A 22,427-nucleotide genomic window follows, 5' to 3' on the forward strand; every position below is an offset into this window, starting at 1 on the left:
ATGAGGTGGAGTACTTGGACAGAACTTGGCTCTTGCTGTGTAAAATCCTGATGACGGGCCTCAGAAATGCTCCATACTGGATTGAGGAAGCCATGACAAGCTTCACAACAGCTTCGGGGCATAGTAGATGCCAGTGCTAATACACAACTGTATGGAAAAACACGCAGACACAAGTCTCGGGCACTACAAACTTTATTCGACAGGCAGTGAGATGCTGATATACATTTTTCCCCATGTGCACATACCACTGCCACATCAGGAACTGTGCACAGTAAGATCAGAGCAGCCAGAGACAGTGATTCAAGTTCTATATGCAGATTATGAGCCAAAATTTGAAAATAATAATAATAATAATAATAATGGTGCAAACAGGTACAGAGTGGCTGTCATGTTCTCTGTTCCCAAAAGAGTGATAAACGTTGTCCTCGCATCACAAAAGAGTTTCAAGGATAAGGTGCCAAGTGATGCACGCTGTAGCTTCGGTGCAGTACACTAGTGAAGTGGCTTATAGGGCAAACTCATTGCTGCGTTAATTACACGAATGAGGGAGCATGCTAGTAACCTGATGGACTTGGCTGCACATCTTTCTGAACACTGAAAATTCTGCCCTTGCCAATGCAAATTTCATGTGAGGATACTGGGTACAAGCAAAGATAGAAGACAACAGCAACTTTAGGAAGCATCTCATATTAAAGAAAAAAAAGTAATGCATTTTTAAACAGACTTCCACTGTGTGTTGCATAATGTGGAGCGCACATTCTTAAAAACAGATTTTTCGAGTTTTTCACAAATGCACCCTTCCTGATGTGGCTGTGCATGGCGTGTCTGCATTGGGAAACACATACAATGTGATCTTGCTGCCTCTCGAATGAAGTAGTAGTTAGTAGCTGCCTGTGATGTGTGTGTTTTATTTTTTCACGCGGCTGCGTCTTTGCCACTGCACTATGTCCTTAAGTAAGCACCAACCAGCCAAACATGTCCTCCCAGCTCTAAACAAAAAACATATGCAGCTTGTCTCACTGGCTCAATAACACACACGCGCAAGCGAGTGGCAATCTCTTCGAATGCGTGCGGTTTAAGCAAGGCTAACTTGATCTTGCGCTGAAGCCGGAGGTGACATGTACATAGATGTGACAGATAAACCATTGACGATTGACACGGGGCCAAGAAAGCTTAAAGGATCCACCCTAAAAGTCTACTTAGTTGAGGCAATTCGTATGCCTGCATCAATCAGTCGAAATCAATACCCCTGCTCGTCGGGATTTTTCTACTTCTGGGGTTTAGTAGGCTCATGCCTTCCTTCTCCACGGGTGCGGATTCCTTGCGAGACTTGCTCCTCTTAGCTGACGCTATCGCAACCATGGTGTCATTATCGACAGAGTCCACAAGAGTCTTGAGATCGCCGGCATCGGCGACGGCCACTAGCAGGTCAAGACGTTCTAGTGCCGCACTCGCGCTAGTAGCCTTCTTGAACTCGAGCTCGTAGGTTTTCCCAGGAGGAAGGAGTGTAACTGACAGTTCATCCGTGTCATCACAAGTTTCGAGTCTGCAGTTGCCGATACGCCTTCTGCAAAGATTAGCGTGTACAATACTATCGGTTATCCGCTACAAACATTTTCTTCTTTTGTTTGCACACTTACATTAAATGCTTAACGTTTTCTTCGCGACGGGAGTTAAGCGATCCGCACGACTCCTCGAAGCTTGTCGATGCTTTCCAAACGCTGTTGCCATCTGTTATGGATAAGTTAAGCTTAGACAGCCTTGCGTCATTCTCCTCTGTTAACAAAACGAGAAAGAAACGGCCTTTAGAGTCGTCGAACACTTTACTGTGTTTCAAAAAACGGGACATAGGGCCGATATTTTGCGCTAGACAGCTAACTTGCAGTCAGCCCGAGCAGTCAGCGCTTTGTTGGCTTCATATGCATTCCTATCGGCTGCGGTTGGCTTCTGAATGGCTATACTACGATGCTGCGGCGCCACTACTGCAGTCGGCTAGTCAAACAAGCAGACGACGCAGATCAAGCGAAACATGGCCCCTCGGTACAAACTATGTTGGCATGGGAAGTTCGTGTACAAGTTCATACTTGAATGGTGAGATACAGACAATGTGCGAAGGACATTGTCACCCTAGCACTGGCTAAGATGCCTGACCCTAACCAGAAATTATTTTTTACTGCTAATACAGGCCTCCTGGTAGCGTCAACGTGCTAAATCTAGAAGAGGTAATCTTTTCAGTCGCCTATCTCACCTGCTCATGTACTGACAGTTCTTTTTTCGTTCTACAGGGCATTATTACGACAGTAGTAGAGGCCGTAAGTAAGGGAGACTATCCTCGGAAGCTTTCCAATGGAGAGTACATCGCCGACATTGGTATCCTTTTCTATAAAGCACTACATTTTGAATGTGTTTCCGCCGCCGCTTAGTGCGCGTAAGCCCTTAACGTGTTCTGCGCAGAACCTCGTGAATGGAAGTTGAGTGGTCAAATGGTCCTTGAAAAAGACGGTGCAAAATACGAATTGTACCATCACGAATTTCATCTGCGTGTCCAGAGAAATAGTGTCTCCCCGCACTCGGCAGGCGGCATCCGTGATCGCAACACTGACGAAGGTTGTGAATTTCACTACTCGTATTTCTTTTCATTGGTGGTGAATTGTTCTTCGCCGCGAATTCATTTACTTTCACAGGTAGCGCAACTAGTGGGACTTCCTTGCCGCCACTGAAGCAAAAATGGCCATCGCATAAAGAGAAACGCAAGATCAGGCTTCCTGCAGTGTACCGCCACAGGAATAGCTCGGCATCACGCGCTGTGGTACACAGAGGACCCAGCCGTGACCTGGAGCGCGCACTGCCACTTTCAGTGCAGGACTGCCTGCGTTATGTGGTATACTTGTGATACTTTTCATGTCTGGGCAGAGTGTAATTACCATACATTTTTTTTCCCCTTTCAGACACCCAAAGATTCCAGGCACAAACTTGCTGTGAAGCAATACTACATACCTGACATGATCTATCGAGCACTTCAGCAATATGCAAATACCTCGGATACCCAAAATGGCAACAATGCTATTATCTTCCTCGACGACAGCGTGTCCCTGAGAGAGAGTGGGCCAAAGGCCATTGAGTTTGGCCAGAGCAACGATCCAACAGCAAGCACTCGATTGTTTCAAAGCCTAAGAAGGTGATTTCACAGAGTACAAAGCTGCATTGTTGTGTATAACTCACGAGTGGATCACTGGCTACATTATGTAAAACAGACAACAATGCAAAGCTGCCTTATTAAAAATTTGAATGTTTTATGCCCCCTCTGGAACACAATTACAAAACATCAAAGTGACAGCATAACTCAGAATGCACATACAGTGAGATAAAAGCACAACCACCATGGTAACTAATTGGAACATTTAATACAAATCTACAGTCAACATTTGGTCAGGTACCCACGACACTGATGATTTACTGTTTGCATTTTATCACTGAAAGCAAAACAAAATACAAAATAATATCACTAGTATTAATACTCATCATACATGTTTTCATTGTTGACATAAAACCTGAGACAAAGTCTATTAACGTCTTTTGTTTCATGCATAAAAAAAAAGTCTTAACAAGAGCAATCTTTGTGACAGGCCACAGAGATGCAAATCCAGAGTGATTGCATAAAAATAAATAAAACATACACAACTTATTTTGCAGTTGCTCACAGAATGCATGTTAGGGTGCATACGTTTGAAAACACTTCCTGATGCATCATGCCACAGCACATTCCACGATACAGCTGCAAAAAATTATCTCGGGAATGCCTCAAAAGTAGCTCAAGCCCACAATGTCACATCATGACGTGGGCCTGAGTGGCAAAACAAAGAGTGCTCATATTCCATCCATTGCCATTTCTGCCTAGTTGCACAAACAAATGAGTACCACACAACACAAAAAAGAAAAAGTGTCGAGAACAAAGTAGCAATCCTGGCTAAGTGATTCATCCAGATGTGAGAAATAGCATTACCAGAATGAAAGGGGAGCAACCTACAGTGTTAACCAATTTTAAGAGCTGCAGCCAAACTTGCTGAAGACACTCTTACAGACATGAAAAACATACATTCTTTGAGACACCCCCAGTCACGTTTGCCAGCTGGTTCATTATGACAAAATAACAAAAGCTAGTCTCTTGAGTACATAGATTATTCCACTATATGGAGGATTTATTACAGAGGCTGTATTTGGCAAGAATGCTTTTCTTCTCATTCTATTCTTTCCATGTCACTGAGTGGCTATCACTGCAATAGCAGAGCTGCTGCTTCATGTGATCCAATGAAGGACAAAAAACTGTTACAGAGAAAGGTTCCGGGCCTTTCAGTGCCTTGTATTTCTTTGTAATATGGGTGTTGGGTACATTTCAACAGTATTTGTTTGCAGCATTCAAAATAGAAACACTGTATATATATACATATATATAAAGCAGTTCACATTGCAAATGGAACAGAATTAACATTTCCTTGCACTGAAAATTTGGCTGATAAAAAAATATTTTGCATTTTGAATTAATCTGAAGTTCTCCAGTGTAATTTTGGGAAATTATGACAAGTGAACCAATTGAATGACTCATCAGTAAATATATCAGTAAACACATTGATCAGCTGTCCTAGCTGAAATGAGCCTATACTAGTACCTGCACTCTACTTCGCTGCAACTGCCATTCCGTTTGAGTTTCATTTCTAATCCAATCCTCCATCATTCAGTGGTACTCATGAGAACAAACAATGTAGCCCATTGCTCAAAAAATTTTCAGAAAACAAAAAATTATGGCAGAACCCATCTCACGATGAATGTCAACATTAATGCGATTAGCATTGAGGCAATGTAGCTACACACAGTATTGCCAATGCTGAAACGTGTAGGCAGCTGGGCGTCTATCTCGCACTTCACACTGTACACACTGCCCCATGTAGCAGTGCCGCTGTGAATTCCGTGCTTAGCACGGGTCTACTTTCCCATGCACAGGAGGAACTTCAAATGATCTTTTACATTGGAGAGGCACACATGTAGTGGTGCACCCAGTCACCCAAGTTGGCACACAGAGGTTCATTAAAGAGCAGCACACACCTAGTACCACATGCTCGGTGCTCAAGGTTGGCATCAAAAATGTTCGTTGAACTATACGGACCCCGTACAAAGTGCCATGTACTCAGTGACCCAAGTCAGTGTCAAAGAAGTTCATTAAAAAGCGGCACTCAGTGACCCAAGTTGGTTCAACAGTTGGTTGTGAACCCTGTTCTCTCAGCACAGCAGCTAGATGTGGTAACCATTATTTGACCATGGACCCAAGTAACTCAAGTTTGCAGGCAAACGGTCAGACACATATAGATAGCTAGACAGGCAGTCAGACCCCGGAAAGTTCATACCATAAGAATGCTAATTGCATTAAAACAAAATGAGAATCTGTGGAGCAACAGCTTAAAGTTACCTCATGCACTAGGCGTGCAGGCTGCAAAAAGAGGTGAATGTAATGTGCACAGGCCTGTTGATACAACTTCGAATTTACAGCTTTCAGGTACAAGCTGTTAACAAAGTTTTGCTTTTTCACTGTTCTTGAGTCCACAAAACTTATGTTATTGATTACATGTTCAGTCTTATGTTTACAACTGTACTTGTTAAGTACGAGCCTTTCTAAGATTTTTGCATATAATACAGTAAGTGCCATGGTCCTTTACTCTTTTTTTTTCAGGGGTGTTGCAACAGTTCTTGACAAGATGTCCAAGTGGATGGCGTGAAAAGTCACAAAACATTCGTTAAGCAGACAAGGGTTGCGCAGTTCTGCAAGAGTTTGAAAAATAAAAAACAAAACTGAATATCTTTCATAATTTCCCCTCATTTACATCACAGAAGGCAAACCAGCATCTCAACAGGTGGGCAACTCTACAGGATCTAACACTTCACATCAAAATGTACTGTGAGCCTATCGGGCAGTACTATAAATTAAAATACTGATCATGAGGTCAGAAGTAATGTCCTGGCAAAATACATACACAAGTGTCTTCTAAGTTATGGCGTTCCCTAATGTAGGGTGCCTACAGAAGCACAAAAGCAAACACTTAAGATGGGGCAGTGAAAAAGATGGACAGAACAATGCATTGTCCTGTCTCTCTTATTTTTCACTTCTGTGTAACCCATGCACAAAATTGCTGAAGTAGTTAGTATTCCGAGGTTCCCACATAAAGTGTGTCTTCAACAATAACAGTATACACACAATACTTAAAAAGAAAACAACAGGTTTAGGAGGTATGCCATAGTGGGGGATTCCAATGAAATACTTAATTAGCTCAAACTGACAAAATATGCTTCGAAAACACCCATTTTTAATGTTAATTTCCCGGTAATAGGTTGACTATTACAAAAGAAAATAAAGGTCAAAATTCCCTTTTTTAATTTTTTTAAATTTTAAGTCCGCATCAAAACCCCAACACCTGTACACCAGTGTGACATTATGCATTTCAAGCTATCATCGTGAGTAGCAAAAGTCCTCGAGCCTTGCTAAGTTCAGTCTTTGGCTCTCTTAGAACATAATGTTGTCCAAGTTTACTGAAAAAGGTAAACTAGGGCTTAGTAGACGCCACCCAAATCCATAGTGCCACGCCTAACCGAAGCGGGAACCCGAAGGCAGTGTTGCCACTCATAAGAGTATGCATTTGGGCTGGTTGGTTCATGATTACGAGCAGTAAACAGCGCTAAACATCGCTGAAAGCCTCGCAACAAGCCTTAAAAGAAAGCAATAGGCAGCTGCTCAATCTGAGAATCGCTCACGGCAAATGGTTGCGGTTATGCCATATGTGCACCAGGTTGTGCATAATCTCAAAAAAGTTATCAGCAAGGCAGGCGTGAGGTTGCTGTTCACTGCCAGAAATAAGTTAGATAGCCTGTGCCATCAAGTCAATTGGGTGACCAAGAACAACAAAAAAAGTTGTAAAAAGCAGCACAGACAGACGTTTGTTGTTGACTGTTGTGACTGGGTGGTTTATAAGACTCCTCTTTCGTGCAAGTGTTTCTATATCAGTCAAACGGGTCGGTGCACTAATGACCGCGTGCGCAAACACTCAAACAAAGTTCAAAAACGAGCTAGAGATAGTCAATTATCACTGCATTGCAATGAATCTGGCTGCAAGCCGTCTTTTAAATATGCGACCTATCTGTCAAAATACCGCAATGACCGCCCGCGCACATCTTATTTCCAAAGCCTTCCACATTCATAATAGCGGCGAAGCATGTGTAAGCCTTCCATCCCTTTCTCTCCTTCCAAAGGAGATTGCCTTCCTATCGCACTGATTGCAATTTTTACCCCTGTGCATGTTGAATTCTGTTGATTCTGTGCTATGAGATAGCGGTATTGTACATATATGCTGACTGAAAGAATAAAGATACTTGGTTGTTAGTCAGCGCTGTGGTCTGTGTCCCTCTCTTCGTCCTGTTGTTTAGTGCTCTTTACTGCTCACCACCCATCTTCAGTTTTTGTGTCTTTTCTGGTTTACCAAGCCTCCCCTAATGGTAAGAGTGACATTTTTGGTATTGTAGAAGCGTTTTTCATTATTACAGGCGAATTTGTTTTTTCCTCTTTTGTGTCCCTTCAACGTCCACTTAAATCCAAGTACAAGAATGTTTTATTTTTTTCTTTCCCTTATCAAAATGCGGCCAAGACTGAACGCGCAATGATGAGCTCAGCAACATGTCATAACCAGCTACTGCAATGGGTCTATAACAATTCTATGACTCGAGTCATCTCTTGGCATAGAACAGGTGCACAATTGATTTTCAGGAGAATTACCGCATTTGCTCAATTTGAACGTGCCGTTTTTTTAATAAGAAAATTCACTCCAGTATGACATGCATGTTAGAATTGAGAAACCAAAACCGCATTTAGTGGCGTCAAGGCAGCACCTTCAAATCTCGAATCCAACCTTCCTATTTCAAAGGAAGGTGCGAGTGCTGGAAGTTTGTGCATCATAAATGGACACCATCCATAGCTGGTGTCTCCAAATTGCACGTCGAATGACTTCAGAGTTGAGCTCTAAATTTTATTTTTTGAAATGAGAACAAATCGGCATTCCTCTCTCTCTTAAGATGAAACTAGGGTATGCGTATTGCATCTCACATTTTTCTTAAATATGAAAATTGGTGTGTAGTTACAATCAAGAGCATTGCACTTCCCATTTCTGGCCATGAAAGATCAAGCGCGCATTATTATTAAGTAAGTATGGCATCTGCCGCCCTATCCAGACGTAAGTGTTTGCCTGTAGTGACCATTTGAAAACTTTAATACAGTAGTGAATTTTTCCTTCTTTGGGTTGCCTTGCTTACAATCATTCGCAATACCCACCACTATGGTTCTGCTATGGTGAATATGACGTTCAGCCATGAACGCAAGCCTGCAGGTTCAAATCTTGGCTGCAATGGATTAGAGCAGAATGGAAGTATATTTGTGTATTCAGATTTAGGTGCACATTAAAGATCTCCAAGTGGTTATGATGGATCCAGAGGCCCCTGCTATGGCATGCCTACATTTATTATCATTATTTATGATAATTCATGATAATTACTTATCACGAATTTTGAGGCTTAGTTCACCAATTCACACCAGTTAGCTTATAACATGAACTTTTACAATATGATTTTAGTTGTTGAAAATGGTGAACCTAAGGAGACACACAGCCACATCACATGACAGGCTATGAGGTGCAGTGTGGTTACCATGCTGTGTACAAGACACAAATGTGCAAGCTGTGGTCTCAAGAGCTGTACAAAATGTGAAGTGAGGTGCCCCCATTATCAAAGACTGCACAATCTACTATCTCAAATGTCTACACAGGGTTGCAAATTAATGCGTTCAGGAAATGAAACTATACAGTAAAAATAAAGAAGAAAAAAAAAGATGAAGAAAAAAAAAGAGAAAAGGAAAGCAAGAAGTGAAACTGATGCTTGATAATTTGAGAGTGTGGTTCATGATATGCAATGAGTTATCAGGGAGCAAAGCTGAAATTTCAACCTCAGTACCTGTTTAAGGTAAGGTAAGCTTTCAATAGCTAAGTGGCCATTCAAGCTTCCCACTTTTTAAGTGGCACAATGAAGCAGCCCCTTCTGCTAGAAGGTGGACAGCACACACACAAGCGATATGTTCTAAGTTTGTACCAGACATGATAAGCCTGTAAATATCTCCAGTTGATTACATGAAAAACTAGATTAAAAACTTGGCAATTTCACAACTTTAGAAGGATGGACTTTTTATAAATAAGTAAATAAGAAGGGTGGGACGTCACTGAACATGAGCGGCATCTAGAGCGGCTATGGTGAAAAGTGCCCCCAAAATGGTAAAACAATCAACACATAAGTCAATATGGCAAGTGGTTGCAAGGCGCTGACAGACTTGGTAAACAGCAGGTTGCCAGCAAAAGGTGATAACAGTAGTTCCGATTACTGCATGCATATGGGGCGTCACTGTTGCAGGCTCCAAGATGAGTCGTGGATGCCACGGTAAACCATCTTCAGGGCGTCGAGCCTCGGCATGGTGTTCTGTGATATATGAAAGTTAAAGAAAGCAAACCACAAGGACTGAATATCTCATGAGCCCTTAGAGATTAAAGGGCCCCTCACCAGGCCTTATAGCAAATTTTTGGTTATACGCTCGAAGTTGTTACATGCCCTCTAAGGAGTGTTCTACAGCAATAATTTTTCAAATTAGTTGATTAATAGCAGAGATAGAAATATTTGAAGTGCCTATAACTCATGGTTTGAAGAGCCAACATAGACATGTTTGTCTCCTTTTGCACAGCAGACAATTTTGCGTGCTCTGCAAGAGAACAGGTGATTAGTGGTACAAGTCAGTGCTACAGTCATGAGCATTGAGGCAGCCTTGAGAGGATAAAAGAGCATGATCACAGCGCTGAAACACTGTAGAAAATGACATAGTTTCGTTCTCTGTATGAGAAACTGCACAATGTGAGAACAAGTAGATGAAATGGAAGTATGTCTCTCTTGCTATGGTGCGAAGACAAAACCACACAGACATTTGGTTTGTATACTTTATTATTTCTCTAAACTTTCATTGGTCTATTGAAGCAACAGAAATAACTGATGTTGCCTTGAATAATTCTTGAAGTCAGATGTCACTGTGACTGACATCACAGCACTGTCATGACCGTAGGTACACTTGTGTGATATCGACTCTTCGACTACAAGCATGGCGCCCACAAGGAGAAGGGCAAAAAGCATTTGGTTTGAAATTTAGGCTCTTTTTCAATGCGTAGGAATGCAATACTTAACACACACAATTGTCAGCTCAGAATTGCCAGCACCTGTTGTGGGGGCCCTTTAAAGAGTTTCAGATTATCTGCAAATCTATTGCATTTCCGGAATACAAAGAGACTTGAGACGCAAACACAAACAGCCCGATTGGTGGTGTCACCTGGTGGGGCAGATTTTGACCAAAGGGGGCACAGAGAGCCTCACACATCAAATCAAGGAAGAACTTGGAGATGGTTTGAAGCAGACTGCAATATTCATCCCAGGCAACACCTCTGAAGCCAACTATCGAACCAAACTGCAGCGCAGGCGAAGACTAAAAGCTAACTTGAAAGAAGCCACAAAACACGATGCCCCACTGCCAAGATCCACCTACCTCTATGAAGTCATACTAAGAAGATTACAAACATGCAGCTTTACAACGACTTTAGCATGTCACAAGACGTGCCCGACCAAGTACCCTGGCACCATATGGATCCACCACCAAACTGCAGCAACCACGGTGCATATCCTCTGGGTATGCCCAATTCATGAATTAAGCCGAGCTGCTTTTATAAGGCAAACCCAATGTACACTAACCGACCTCCAACAAGAGATGGAAGAAGCTGCTTACTGGATACCGAAAGACTCTATCATCAGAGCCAGACAGAATATCTGGCGCAAAGCCTTGCGCACGACGACTATCCCCTGCCCAGCAGTATCTTGCAAATGAACCTGGTATAAAGGAAAACACCTTTTGTTACAAAATGCTGAAGCCAACAAGCAAGAGCATGTTGTACGTAGCCAGATAAAGTTTTATTCATTCATTCATTACTATTACAGCAAATAACCATATCCTACGCACGGTAAGTGCTGGTGTAAAGTGTCGACAGTAACATAATTACTAGTATGCAGGCTTTTATTTCTTTTCTTTGATACGAACACCTATTTAACGTAAAAACGTTTCGTATGTGTTGTGGCTGAACAAAGCGCCACAAGATGTCGCTACCAATGTTGTTCCTGCTGTTCATGTCTCCAGTAAACCAGTAATGCACATTTACAGGCACAAGCTAAAAATCTTTGAGCAAATACTCATTCAGACTAGACTGGTACCAATGTTAGTCGTAGGAATAACATGATTTGCTCAGCGTAAAGAAGCAAACTATTAAAGAACAAAATCACAAGCAAAGGCCTTTAGTTCCATTTCTCGACTTGAACAAAATTTCTCTTGACCAAACTGTGGCATCAATAGAAGAAGTAAACAAGTGTAGTCATTTGACCAAGTCCCGATAAGCCATATAATGTTTCAGGACTGTGTACATGTTTCTGTGTTATACCGGTGACACACAGCCCCTTTTGATTGCGATTGAGCCCTATCCGGATCTAAGCTCTCAACTGCAATTGGCTCCCTCCCGTAGATTGAGCAATGAAGCCAATCGTGACTGAGAAACTCGATCTGGATCGGGCTTGATCACGATCAAAAGAGCTGCACTGATAGCCATCAAAATGCATTACGGCACATACTCCTCCCTCTCGTTTGTTCAGGTTCCTAGCTCACACATGGGACTACAGGAAGGTATGCATCTATGATAAAGCATCTCTGTAGATATTTTAACCACTGTATTCCCAAGGTAGTTTGAAGCTTCGTGGAATGTGGTTTCAGACGAGCGTTTTCCTTATGGATATTACATTACACCATATCTTTAAGGCGACAAACTGGATTGTTTATGTTCACGTCCGATGTAGCTTTCAACACTTCATTTTTGAAATTCCCTCGGGCATGTAGCACAATTCCAACTTCTTGAGCTGGATTACGCTCAGAAGTGGACATTATTTGCGTGAGAAATTAAAATGAATATTTGACTAATTAAGAAGATTTGCTAAACAACCTTTCGACTAATTACATTAATGCACATATAGCAGTTTACAAATTGTAGCTGACGACTTCGAAAGTCATATTAACTTTGAAAGAATTATGGGGATGACACCAGCTTTGAGATTTGCGTTACCAAAAATTGTGGCGAAATGCACTGGCATTCCAGTAATATCTTAGCTTCAATGTACAAAAAGGTGTTTTGTTAAAAAGTAAGCAGAACAATGTTGAGTTCTTACAGCAAGTTTGACAGAGCTTATCTCAAAATTAGTGCTAGTTTCAAAATTCATTTTGAGTGGATGTGTCTTGTGAAGTCACTGGCTAAATTTAATGCAATTTGTGTCCTAAGGTAATTCGCTAATAAGCTGAGTAATGACATTTTGTTAATTAGTCTATTATGCATTTTGATTTCAAGTGTAAGTAACGTACGCCTCCTTAAGTAATCCAGCTCAATGAGTATATTTGTACTATATGCTGCAGGTGATAAAAAAAAATTCTGTCTAGGGTTAAAAAAAAAAAAATCCAGTATGTGGCCTGTGCAAGCGGACACGCAAAGCAGTAAGGGTCATTCCAAAGACAATGCTTTAACACTTACTTGAAATAAAGGCACCAGGCTGGGAACCTTGGAATCTACGTTGTGGAGCAATATAACCAAGTAAAAGATGACGCTGTGCTGTGTGGATACAAGAGCAAGGTATCAGCAAGGTGCTTTCTTAAAAAGTACAAATACAAACACCTACTAGCACCGCCTCAGCAGTGAAGGTAAATCTAGCTTCATCACTGACAACTTTCTGTGAAGATCAGATATTGCATTATGCAGCATCAATACTGCAGGCAGCTAACCAGTTAAAAAAAGAAGAGAGAGTAATAAAAAAGTGCTACCTCTGAAATTGTTGCAATTCGGCTTAGTTGAGGGAAATTCTGCTGCAAGATTGTGCAGCTCTGCGACGCAGAACAAGCAATTATAAAGCATTTTTTCATGCACTACTCTGAACAACTGCTCAACATGCTGTATGATGCTGACTGGAATGACTGCAAGTAGCTTCAACAAAGCTTGTGTTGCACTTGTTGCAAACTGAAGCTACTTTCATCCTATCTCTACTTGTATTCTGCAGCATTTTGGCACAATAAGCCACCAACAGCCTGGTGTGTTTCTCAAGAGTATTGGCATGTTGTATGACAGTGTTTCTAGCTTTATGGTTCTTGCAGTAAGGTGGGAAGCTGGATGAGTTGTAATTGATGCATTCTTTGGACCACCGCGTAAAATGATGGCAACACAAAAAGGGAAGTACGCAGGACGAGCACGGTGTGGTTTTATTTCTTGCCCTTGTATTCATAAATGATGACACCTGGCATGAACGTGCCCAGGATGCTCATTGCATTTCCTTTTGCACGTTCACGTCAGGCATTATTTTGACCAAGTCAAAGAGCAGTTCTTAGTATGGGAGTTAGACTCCTAAAGGTTCTAAAGAGTTCATATAATTATGCATGAACTGCTCCCAAAGGTGCGTGACAGCTCAGCATCGTGTAGAGACACCAGGCCACATACTCTGCTTGCTTCTTAGGTAATGTAACAGTAGTGCACTGAACTGTTTTGTTCAATGTGAAGATTATAAATGGAAGTAAAGGTTGCTCACATTTCTGCATGCATTGCTGTAACTGAGCATTGTAAGCTAGACACCTACATCAGCAGCTATAAATAAAGCATATTTATATTTATGACCCTAGCCTGGTATCTGCTCTTCTTTGCTGCCGTAAAAAAATAACTGTGCAGTGCTGACAGGAAAGAGTGCGCATACGCAAATTTCTAGCGAAGCCTGCTTAGCCAGCATTATGTTTGTTGCTGTATGAAATTACTAATGAATTACCAAAATCTGGGCTAGTTGGCATGCATCCATCTTAAGAACAAGGCGCCAACAGACAATGCATACATTGTCTGTTGGCACCTTCTTCGGAAGGTTAATGTCGTCTTGCTCTGAGGATACGATTACTATCGCCTGATTTCAACGCGCTCAATCCAATCAGGCACAAAGGCACGGCCACTTTGCATGAAATGTGTGCTTGAATGTGGTAGTACCATGGATATTGCTTCCGAAATCACGACGTCTTCAATGCTTTCGCTGTTGATAAACCGCGACTCCTGCCTGCCGGTCACGAATGTCGTCGTGGTCTGCAGACCTAGCGACCTCATCACCAGGAGCGATTCTGCGGGGAAGACAAGCAGGCAAACGGATTCCTCAATGTCCTTGGGATTCCTCAATGTCCCACGGATAGGAAGTACAATTTGGCGGAATTTACCTTCTTTCACGCGGCGCCGAAGCTTCACAACCAGGAGTAGACACAACACGATGAGAGACAGACCGAGAATGTCGACTCCCTAGCGAAGAGTTGATACATCAAATTAGGTGAAAGTAACAGCCTAAAACGAAAGGCTGCAGAGAACTGACGTTAACAGTGAACGTTCTTCGAGATACGCAACTGTTGCTTGTTAGTAGTCGTGCATCATTAAACAACGCAATAAGTAATGCGCTTCCTCTGTCCTTGTATCATGCATGCCATGCCAGTTATGGTGAAGATGCAACTTGTACTCACTCTCGTATGGAGCCCGAAGTGGAGAAAACATAGGAGAAAAACAGGCGTTAAGACAAGCCATCGTTTAGTGTTGAAGGTTTGGTGTCGAAATATATATTCCTGGACTAAGTTTTTGCCGTAATTAATGGCACAAAAGTCCAGCGGCTCGCCCCTGACATTTTCACACGGGAATATCGACGATGACCCAACTGCATTGCCGTTGACGGCCGGTTTTGCCGTCGCAGATTTTCTGCCGGCCTTGCCTCTTATGCCGTGAGTCATCCTTGGAGATTACATTAAGGTGTGCGAACGCGGTGAGCAAATCATCATAAGGTGACCAAACCATTTAAACAGCAAAGCAGTCAGGGCTGCTACAGGACGCCGCCATCTTTGCTGCCTTGAATGCGGTGAGGCTAATACGCCAGTTCCATTGTCGTATCAAATTTTATGATTTTAATTCCTGTCCAATATTATAATTTTTTCAACAAATAATATATTTATAAAGTTTATGATTAATTTACAAAAAAAGCGCTTTACTTAGTTTTATACATAAATATTGCTGTGACCTTGCTTTCGGTTTCGGTTTTTTAGTCTGAGCAGCCTTCAGATGGACCACGGCACCACGACCTACTGGAACTCCAGACCTGCACAGATATCCGGCTTCTATGGGAGCAGCTTGCGCCCACTTTCGTTCAACCGACTGCCGTAGGTGGCGCTTTTATAACCTGTTCGTCTGCTACGCGGTGGGCGGCTGTGCGGCGTTGTAACTAGTACGGCAGCTGTTGTGTTGTGACGAACTGCTTGTCTAGTTGATGATTTTTGCTAACACAGTGACAGAGATGTTACAAGGCTTTGATCGGTCACTTGGCTCCAAAAGTTGACTCCCCGAACGTAAAAAATGTCGGAGCGTGTAGTCCGCTGCTCTCTAAAATAGCGTTAAATAGCCGCTCCCACTGCCTTTTTCAAGGAGATTATTATAAATCGCATTGTGTATAGAGTTCGCAACGTACCCAACAGTTACATTGTACACGTTGTAAAATTCGCGTCTGCGCTCTTTAGAAACTTGAAGCCACCGTAATGTTCGACGACAGAACGATTACCACTCATTTTAACTCTTAAAAATTGTCCGTGAATGCGTCACGAGTTCAAAAAGTGAATTACGCACACAGCTTCACTGCGTACGTATCTTCAGCACCGCCGTTATGCTGCCGCCGTACTACGCGAAAAAGCTAGCTTTACAGTTTGAAAAGAGTTCCGTACGTGACACGATTTTTAAGGCCTGCACTGCAGCACGTTTTGCACTGGGATCGCTTAATTTTTTGCAAGCTTTCTACTGAGCTAGACATCCAACGATATTACAAACAAGATATGCTCACCTTCCCTTGAAACAGAATCGATCAGACTATTGCACATATCGGGTGGAGGACTTATTAGTGAATACTTTTACTATACTTTTACCAGATCATCTTCCTTTCACTACGGCACACAGTAGTAAATCCTAATGTCATCTACGACATTAGGCTGTCTGTAATCAACTAAAGAAAGCTAGATTATCCTATGAATCTTTTCAAACAATTTTTCCAGTCTCTTAAGGAGTCTAGGAAAGGGAAATTTATGCCGTTGATCTAGCATTGCAGCGGCCACATATGCTCGTTGTTTACATTTCTTGCACCACTCATCCTCTTTTAGTTTCACTATTCAAACGCAAAGCATTCGCAAATATGTCTTCTTTTGTATATTTGTGAATTTATTCATTTACCGCCAAAACAAGCGCTTTGTGCCTGCCGAAATGGCAAGACAAGCGCTGAACAGATCGCAGAAGCAGACGACAGCGAACAGGTTATGACTAGCGCCACTCTGCTCGTACGTTCTTTCCCTAGCGGGAAAAGGGGCGAACTAGACCAGGCGTGCTGGAGGAGGGAGATCTGTGCAGGTCTGTAGTTCAGTAGGTCGTGCACGGCACCTTTTATATTGAGATTAAATGTCGACGACGTTTTCAGATTTAAGCGGAAGCCAACAATAAGACCATGACCTCGGAGCCCATGCAGTTGTTGCCAAAGCTTTGGAATCAACGTACTGTGTGCCGTACTCTAACACCCTGTCCCATTGATCCGTGGATGAAGGAAAAAGTTTTGTTCCTTCCTCCGACCATTGATCACCGCGGAGAGAGTGGCCATGGCACACTGCAGTTGTCATGGTAACACAATGTTTGTACCGTTTGTACACAATGTGGTAAATTATCTCGTGCAGCAATACGATGTCCTCGGACGACGACGAATCGTCCTGGGTATTCGAGTCCCTGGTTGGCTACCTGAGGGGTCCCGCGTGGAACATTCCGATTATAACTTTCATCGAACAGAAATCGATCGGTAAGGCTGATATCTGCTTTCTCTAAGTCGCTTTTGCCGCTGATGTTAACTTCAATATGTACCAATGCGCGACTTTGCAGTCTTCGAACCAGGATGCGACAACGAGGAGTACCGCAAGATACACAACGAATACAAGAACCTGGTGAGGGAAAAGTTTGCTACGTGCTGCTGACTCTACTGCTTTGCAGGAAAACCTCAAGGTAAACGTTGCCAAATGTTTCAGGTTGACTTTATGCTGGGAAGTCATATGGAAGACATGGGAATAACGCCTGAACAGTTCGAAAAAGTCTGTGGTAAACCAAACAGGGGCATAGCTGCCAAATTTCATCAGGTATGCATCCAGTCTCTGAGGTTATTGTCATTATTCGTTGCAGTGATAGAGCACAGTATATAGCAAAACACATGACATGAGTGTTAATTTTTCAGGGTCTCTTCGAGCAAGTCTGGGCAGCAGATGATTATGAAATCTTCAAGCGTATGATGACTCAAAAGAACATTGATCTTCAACTTCAGGCACTGGAGATCATGGCTCAACGTTATGGTCTCGTGCCAGACTCATTCCAGGGTGAACCACAGGGTGTGACAGAAGATGCTGAGAAGGCGGATGAGAAGAACAGCAAAGATGACGAAGAAGTTCTCATGGCTCATGTCATGAAGTATGACTTGCACTTTTTTATGCATCAGTTATGGCTGGATGACTTATGACTAACCTTGCGATTAATTAAGGCTTTAAGCATGCCAAATTTTTAAAATCGCAATTAATTGATTAAGCTCACATGACCGAAATCAGGCAAGCGCTGGCATTGACATGTCCACATTGACACGTCCGCTGAACAGCAAGGAAGGGAACTAATTCAGATGGCATGGAACGGCTTTTGAGGCTAGGCAATAAATCATCGTTCAAAGAGACCCCATCTACCTTGATCAAAAGATGAAAGCACTTGTTTTCAGCAGAAAACAATGAGGAAACAGCACAGCACCAAGCCACGTGTTGTTATATCACTTGATGCTGGAAGTAACTGACGGCGACTTGAACCCTTTGCAGTGGTGGTGAGCGCGGGACAATGCGCATATTATAAAAGTGGTGATGTTAGTCCTGTCAACATCAATGCCATGCGAACGTGTCTTCTCTGCAGCTGGCTACTCTCTACTGCCAGAGAATGTTAATAAGCTTCCTCGCCTCCACAGCTGGACCTGTAATTGTGTTTGAATGAGTTGAACATGCTTGAATGTTCCTTTGCGTAAGTGTCATTCAAGCAATAATTCATTTTTCATTCATTCAGAATTTATTTAAGACAACGAAAAGGTTGTCCAGGGTAAGGTTGTCCAGGGATAATAAAGGTAACTGTCGATTCAAATGGCAATTTTTTTTTTTTCTTAAAAGTATGCATTGTGACAAATTACCAGCTTTGATATTTTTTTTTGCTTATGTATGTATATTCACAAACTACATAATTGATTAATTAATTGATTAAAATGTACCAATTAATTGGGTTACAATTTTTAATCGACACCTGGTCCTCAATAATGAAAACAGTTATTTTTTGACCAGTTGGTCTCTCTCATCCATAGCCACATATAAACATTGCTAGAGCCATTCTTATGCCTAGCAAACAGCCTGTGCCGGAGACACAAATTCTCTTGCCAGAACACCACACAAGGAGCACTGCTTATCTTGCTGTTTATCAATTACTGCATATTACTCATTCTCCTATTTTATGCACCTGTAACACTATTTCTTAAAGACCTTGCAACATACAGTGGATTATAGGAAAACATACCACAACTTAAGGCCCCGTGTTTATTCCCATGAATGACAAGCACTGCATGTCAATCTCCAACACTGCCAGATATGATTAATGTGACCCTTTGATGAACTAACATGCTCAATTTTGCTCAAGTGCTTTCACACTAGTATGCAATCAATCTAATACTCTGAACAGTGTAAGAAGTGGTGAATGTACACCTTAGCAGAAAAGGTTTCGCAAGGTGGGATCTTTGTGAAAAAAATCTAACATTTTCGCCCAAATATAGATCGAGCGTCCACCTTGGAACTAAAAGGTGCAGTCTGTCCTGCTTTATGCAATCAGCACTTTGGTAAAATAAATTCCCAAGTTTCGATAAAAATGTAGCTTTCTTATGCCACTTCGAAAACGTCTATAGTTGGGGTTACAAGAACTCTTAAATGATTTCGCTTGTAGCAAAGTGCTATCCAGTGCTACTGTGAATGTAGTCCAACTTTTGCACTATAATGTCCAACTTTTCTTTTTATATAGTTATGCCCTCCTATTTTCCTTATGTCTATTTTATTGTAACTTTATTTTCTCCCAACTTTTCTCTTAGCCTGTGTCTTTTCCACGGCTGCAAGACGGTTCAGGTGTCCACTGGGAAGTAAGACAGTTATGATGCCTGCAGCCCTTACTCTTCTTTCTAATTTTGGTCCTTAATAAAACAAACTGCTACTACTAAAGATTGGGATTTTAAAGCAAGAGCATGTTTGAAGGTAGCGGACATGATATTGTGGTACTTTTTTGCAGGAAGTCATTGGAAGAAGAGGCGACAGTGAAAGAACAAGAGACCATGGAAGAAAAGCTCATTCAGGATGCTATTCAGGCCACTCTCTTGGAGAAACAACGGCTTGAAGCAGAAAAAACAAAAGAGAAAGAACTCTTGGACAAGGTACAAACTGACAAATGCAGTCTAGTATGAAAAAAAAAAAATGTACTGAATGTCGCATAAATAGAAGGACCAGGTTTAATACTACATAATTGCAAGCCTTACTTGCCTGTTGTGTTCACAACAAAGGTGAAATGCGCATTATCTGTAGGGACGTCATTAAATGATTTCCTGCAAATGCAATAGAATGATGGCAACATCTGTTGCCGCTACAGTGAAAGGAGCCTTTTATTGTGGCTGTGATAGATAGCACCATGTGTTGCATAGATGGATGTGTTGCAGCAAATTCAACATTTTTTGAGCGGCATCACTGCAGATGACACACACTTTGGCTTTATTGTAAATGAAACAGGTAAGCAATGCTTACAAACCTGATATTTAATTGGACCCACTGCAACATGTTGCCTCTGTGAAATTTCAATGGCAATAGGCCAGTGGATTAACTGGAAGATTCATGTACACATGGTGGCATCATTTATGGAACACATAGTCTGTATTTTAGGGCTCTAAAATCTGTCTGCCATTCCTCATTTCATTAGTAGAAATAAAACATGCATGATATAACAAGTCTCAGCAAAAAACGCTTGCCTGCCTGCTGAATCATGAACCATTCGCAGTAAAGCATGGAATACACAACCATTTGACTAAATCATTATTACCCACATGCCATCTCTAGTAGTTGTTGTTTAGTATTGCTTTGCAGCTTTTTCTTTTAGTATAGTTTGATTGGTTATAATACATCATTTTAATTGCTTTCAAGCCACTTCAAGTCTATTTTTACCTCAGTAGATGTCCTTTGCAACTGTATACACAACTTTCATTTCCATTTTTTGTCTCCTGTTTTAACGAAGTAGCTCATTCATTGTATCGTCTACACTTTGATCTTAGCGAAAAAGCCAACATGCTTATGTGCCCACATCAAGAGTGATTGTGATGCATATCTGTCGATATCGTTGTGATTGTGATTCCTCAAGACCTCCACTTGTATTAACGACAGTGCAGTAGCAAGGTTCACTATGTACAGAAAATAAACTTCAAACTTGGAACTGCGCAGGCTCTCAAATTGTCCCTTGTAGAGTCACCACAGCCTCCCACCGAGAGTGAGGAAACTGTGCGCAAGGAAAAACCGAGCACTGAAGCAGGGAGTGAACAGCAGAATGCTGCCGTGGAGGTAGTACAAACCTTGCCGACACTATTTGTAGGTCGTTTCATATAACTTTTGTGATGACTTTTACTCAGGATGATGAACTGGCATGGCGGCACCGAGCAAGTGCCGAGGAAGTTAATCAGCGCAGAGAATACCTTCGCAACCAGCGGGACAAGCTGGTGGCATTGAAACGTGCAGAGCGTGAGAAACAGCTCAACAGCACGCTCGAGCGAGACGAGCCACAACGCCCACGCTCTGCCAGGGCTGCCAGGGCCGCTCTTGGGGGCACCGTGACGCTCGAGGCGCCCAACATGGCTGATCAGGGGAACCTTGCCTTCCGCAAGTCACTGGCAGCTCGGCTTAAAGCCGAAGTCATAGGTACGGCATTTTTCATAGGCTTTCAAGGCGGTCACCTCTTGGAAAAATGGGTAGTCCTTGTGACATTTGTTGCACTAACAATGCAATGGCGGAATGGGATGTGTATCTGTTGTTCCTTTCTTCCTTTGTAATGTCGCTGAATTCTTCCATTTCTTCAGCGAGGCAACAAGGAATGACCAGTGGGATTTGGGATATGATGCAAACTTCAGTGCGCTCGTCATCGTAGTGGCTCACAAACAGCTGTTAGCTGTGCTGCTTTTTTGAGTAGCCCTTGCTGCAACTCTTTCCACAATTCTGAAAACTGCACTGAATAGTTAGCGCTGCCTTGCTATACATTGTGCTGCAAGGTATGTCACTCTGGAAGTACATACCCTTTGGCTTAAATTTCGAAAATTGGCTTATCATTCCTGTGTGTAGGAGCTAAAGCATTTCCACCTGTAGGCAAACACTGCTCACAGTCGCATGTGTGTGCCGACATTCCTTTTGGCCATACCTGGCCCTTGCACCATTAAACATTTTACATAATTATCATCAGCTGTTCCTGGCCTTTCAAGCAATCACTGCGTGCCAATATGGATGGCATTTTCTACAAGTTCTATTATTTCCCTTTGACCTTAGTACATAAAAATAACAGACATGACTTGCTTTCATTCTTTTCAGATTCATAGAGTCCTTGTCCTGCCTTTGCCTGTGGCGACTAAAAATCTGCGAAAAAGCATGCCGACAATGAAGCTTCCAACGCTACTGTGAGTGGCTTGCAGCATTTTCCTTTGCTGAGGGGTTTCTAATCACCATTACTATTGCCTTTTTTGCAGAGCACAAGCAAGCAGCCCAGCCTAAAGGACCGCAGTGAACAATGGTGTCGCTTATTGTTAAACTCATATCCTGAGCAAAAAGCTTAATAAAACATGTATGTTGTCATTGTTCCAACAAACTCTGTGGATTTTTTATTTTAGTGATGAAGCCATATTAAATGTTTAGCTGCATGATATAGAAATGGTGTTAATACACACACCACTGCAAATATGCAGTGGCACCAATGTATGCAGAAGAATGCCCATATGCATTGTGCAATGTGTGGATGGCCTAGGCACGATAATTAGCATAATTGCATGGAACTCCACTGACACGTTTTGCGAGAGAGCTAAGC

At 42.2% G+C, this 22,427-nt stretch overlaps 4 protein-coding genes across 10 annotated transcripts; 2 read left to right on the plus strand and 2 right to left on the minus strand.

The window, feature by feature from the left end:
* Positions 1-150: 150 nt before the first annotated feature.
* LOC135914358 (uncharacterized) lies at positions 151-1,940 on the minus strand. The gene is made up of 2 exons (XM_065447161.2): positions 1,641-1,940; positions 151-1,567 (listed from the first exon to the last, which is right to left on the minus strand). The coding sequence occupies exons 1-2, from the start codon at positions 1,847-1,849 to the stop codon at positions 1,231-1,233; spliced, it is 546 nt and encodes a 181-aa protein (XP_065303233.2). The 5' UTR covers positions 1,850-1,940; the 3' UTR covers positions 151-1,230.
* Positions 1,941-1,997: 57 nt separating this feature from the next.
* LOC135914355 (uncharacterized) lies at positions 1,998-5,852 on the plus strand. Of its 2 annotated transcripts, none has more exons than XM_065447156.2 (7): positions 1,998-2,091; positions 2,186-2,222; positions 2,286-2,370; positions 2,455-2,607; positions 2,685-2,881; positions 2,949-3,178; positions 5,723-5,852. In XM_065447156.2, the coding sequence occupies exons 1-7, from the start codon at positions 2,030-2,032 to the stop codon at positions 5,766-5,768; spliced, it is 810 nt and encodes a 269-aa protein (XP_065303228.2). In that variant the 5' UTR covers positions 1,998-2,029; the 3' UTR covers positions 5,769-5,852. The 2 variants fall into 2 exon arrangements, with proteins under 2 accessions (XP_065303228.2, XP_065303229.2); XM_065447157.2 differs by having other exon boundaries at positions 2,685-2,878.
* PIG-H (Phosphatidylinositol glycan anchor biosynthesis class H) lies at positions 3,270-15,107 on the minus strand. The gene is made up of 5 exons (XM_065447160.2): positions 14,729-15,107; positions 14,435-14,513; positions 14,214-14,341; positions 12,732-12,809; positions 3,270-9,555 (listed from the first exon to the last, which is right to left on the minus strand). The coding sequence occupies exons 1-5, from the start codon at positions 14,987-14,989 to the stop codon at positions 9,478-9,480; spliced, it is 624 nt and encodes a 207-aa protein (XP_065303232.1). The 5' UTR covers positions 14,990-15,107; the 3' UTR covers positions 3,270-9,477.
* A 283-nt stretch (positions 15,108-15,390) lies between these two features.
* Positions 15,391-22,211, plus strand: LOC135914323 (cilia- and flagella-associated protein 36-like). 6 transcript variants are annotated; one of them, XM_070521677.1, is made up of 11 exons: positions 15,391-15,412; positions 16,958-17,076; positions 17,157-17,218; positions 17,300-17,407; positions 17,503-17,732; positions 19,420-19,467; positions 19,614-19,755; positions 20,807-20,923; positions 20,992-21,277; positions 21,938-22,023; positions 22,093-22,211. In XM_070521677.1, exons 2-10 carry the CDS (start codon positions 16,965-16,967, stop codon positions 21,943-21,945), a joined length of 1,113 nt encoding a protein of 370 aa, XP_070377778.1. In that variant the 5' UTR covers positions 15,391-15,412; positions 16,958-16,964; the 3' UTR covers positions 21,946-22,023; positions 22,093-22,211. The 6 variants fall into 6 exon arrangements, with proteins under 6 accessions (XP_070377778.1, XP_070377777.1, XP_065303197.2 ...); XM_070521676.1 differs by lacking the exon at positions 15,391-15,412 and adding an exon at positions 16,618-16,640; XM_065447125.2 differs by lacking the exon at positions 15,391-15,412 and adding an exon at positions 16,652-16,780.
* The last annotated feature ends 216 nt before the right edge of the window (positions 22,212-22,427 follow it).

The sequence above is a fragment of the Dermacentor albipictus genome, chromosome 7, assembly GCF_038994185.2.
Source record: "Dermacentor albipictus isolate Rhodes 1998 colony chromosome 7, USDA_Dalb.pri_finalv2, whole genome shotgun sequence".
In the NCBI taxonomy this organism is placed as follows: Eukaryota; Metazoa; Arthropoda; class Arachnida; order Ixodida; family Ixodidae; genus Dermacentor; species Dermacentor albipictus.

Excerpts from the sequence above, each read along its gene's own strand:
- LOC135914358 (XM_065447161.2), bottom strand. The coding sequence starts at position 1,849 with ATGTCCCGTTTTTTGAAACACAGTAAAGTGTTCGACGACTCTAAAGGC. Across the intron at positions 1,568-1,640 it reads GAAAACGTTAAGCATTTAAT|AAGGCGTATCGGCAACTGCA; the intron begins GTAAGTGTGCAA and ends TAATCTTTGCAG.
- LOC135914355 (XM_065447156.2), top strand. The coding sequence starts at position 2,030 with ATGGCCCCTCGGTACAAACTATGTTGGCATGGGAAGTTCGTGTACAAG. Across the intron at positions 2,223-2,285 it reads ACGTGCTAAATCTAGAAGAG|GGCATTATTACGACAGTAGT; the intron begins GTAATCTTTTCA and ends TTCGTTCTACAG. Across the intron at positions 2,371-2,454 it reads AGAGTACATCGCCGACATTG|AACCTCGTGAATGGAAGTTG; the intron begins GTATCCTTTTCT and ends TGTTCTGCGCAG.
- PIG-H (XM_065447160.2), bottom strand. The coding sequence starts at position 14,989 with ATGACTCACGGCATAAGAGGCAAGGCCGGCAGAAAATCTGCGACGGCA. Across the intron at positions 14,514-14,728 it reads ACTTCGGGCTCCATACGAGA|GGAGTCGACATTCTCGGTCT; the intron begins GTGAGTACAAGT and ends ACTCTTCGCTAG. Across the intron at positions 9,556-12,731 it reads GCCTGGTGCCTTTATTTCAA|AACACCATGCCGAGGCTCGA; the intron begins GTAAGTGTTAAA and ends CATATATCACAG.
- LOC135914323 (XM_065447123.2), top strand. The coding sequence starts at position 16,735 with ATGACCTCGGAGCCCATGCAGTTGTTGCCAAAGCTTTGGAATCAACGT. Across the intron at positions 16,905-16,957 it reads GGCACACTGCAGTTGTCATG|CAATACGATGTCCTCGGACG; the intron begins GTAACACAATGT and ends TATCTCGTGCAG. Across the intron at positions 20,924-20,991 it reads AGCAGAATGCTGCCGTGGAG|GATGATGAACTGGCATGGCG; the intron begins GTAGTACAAACC and ends ACTTTTACTCAG.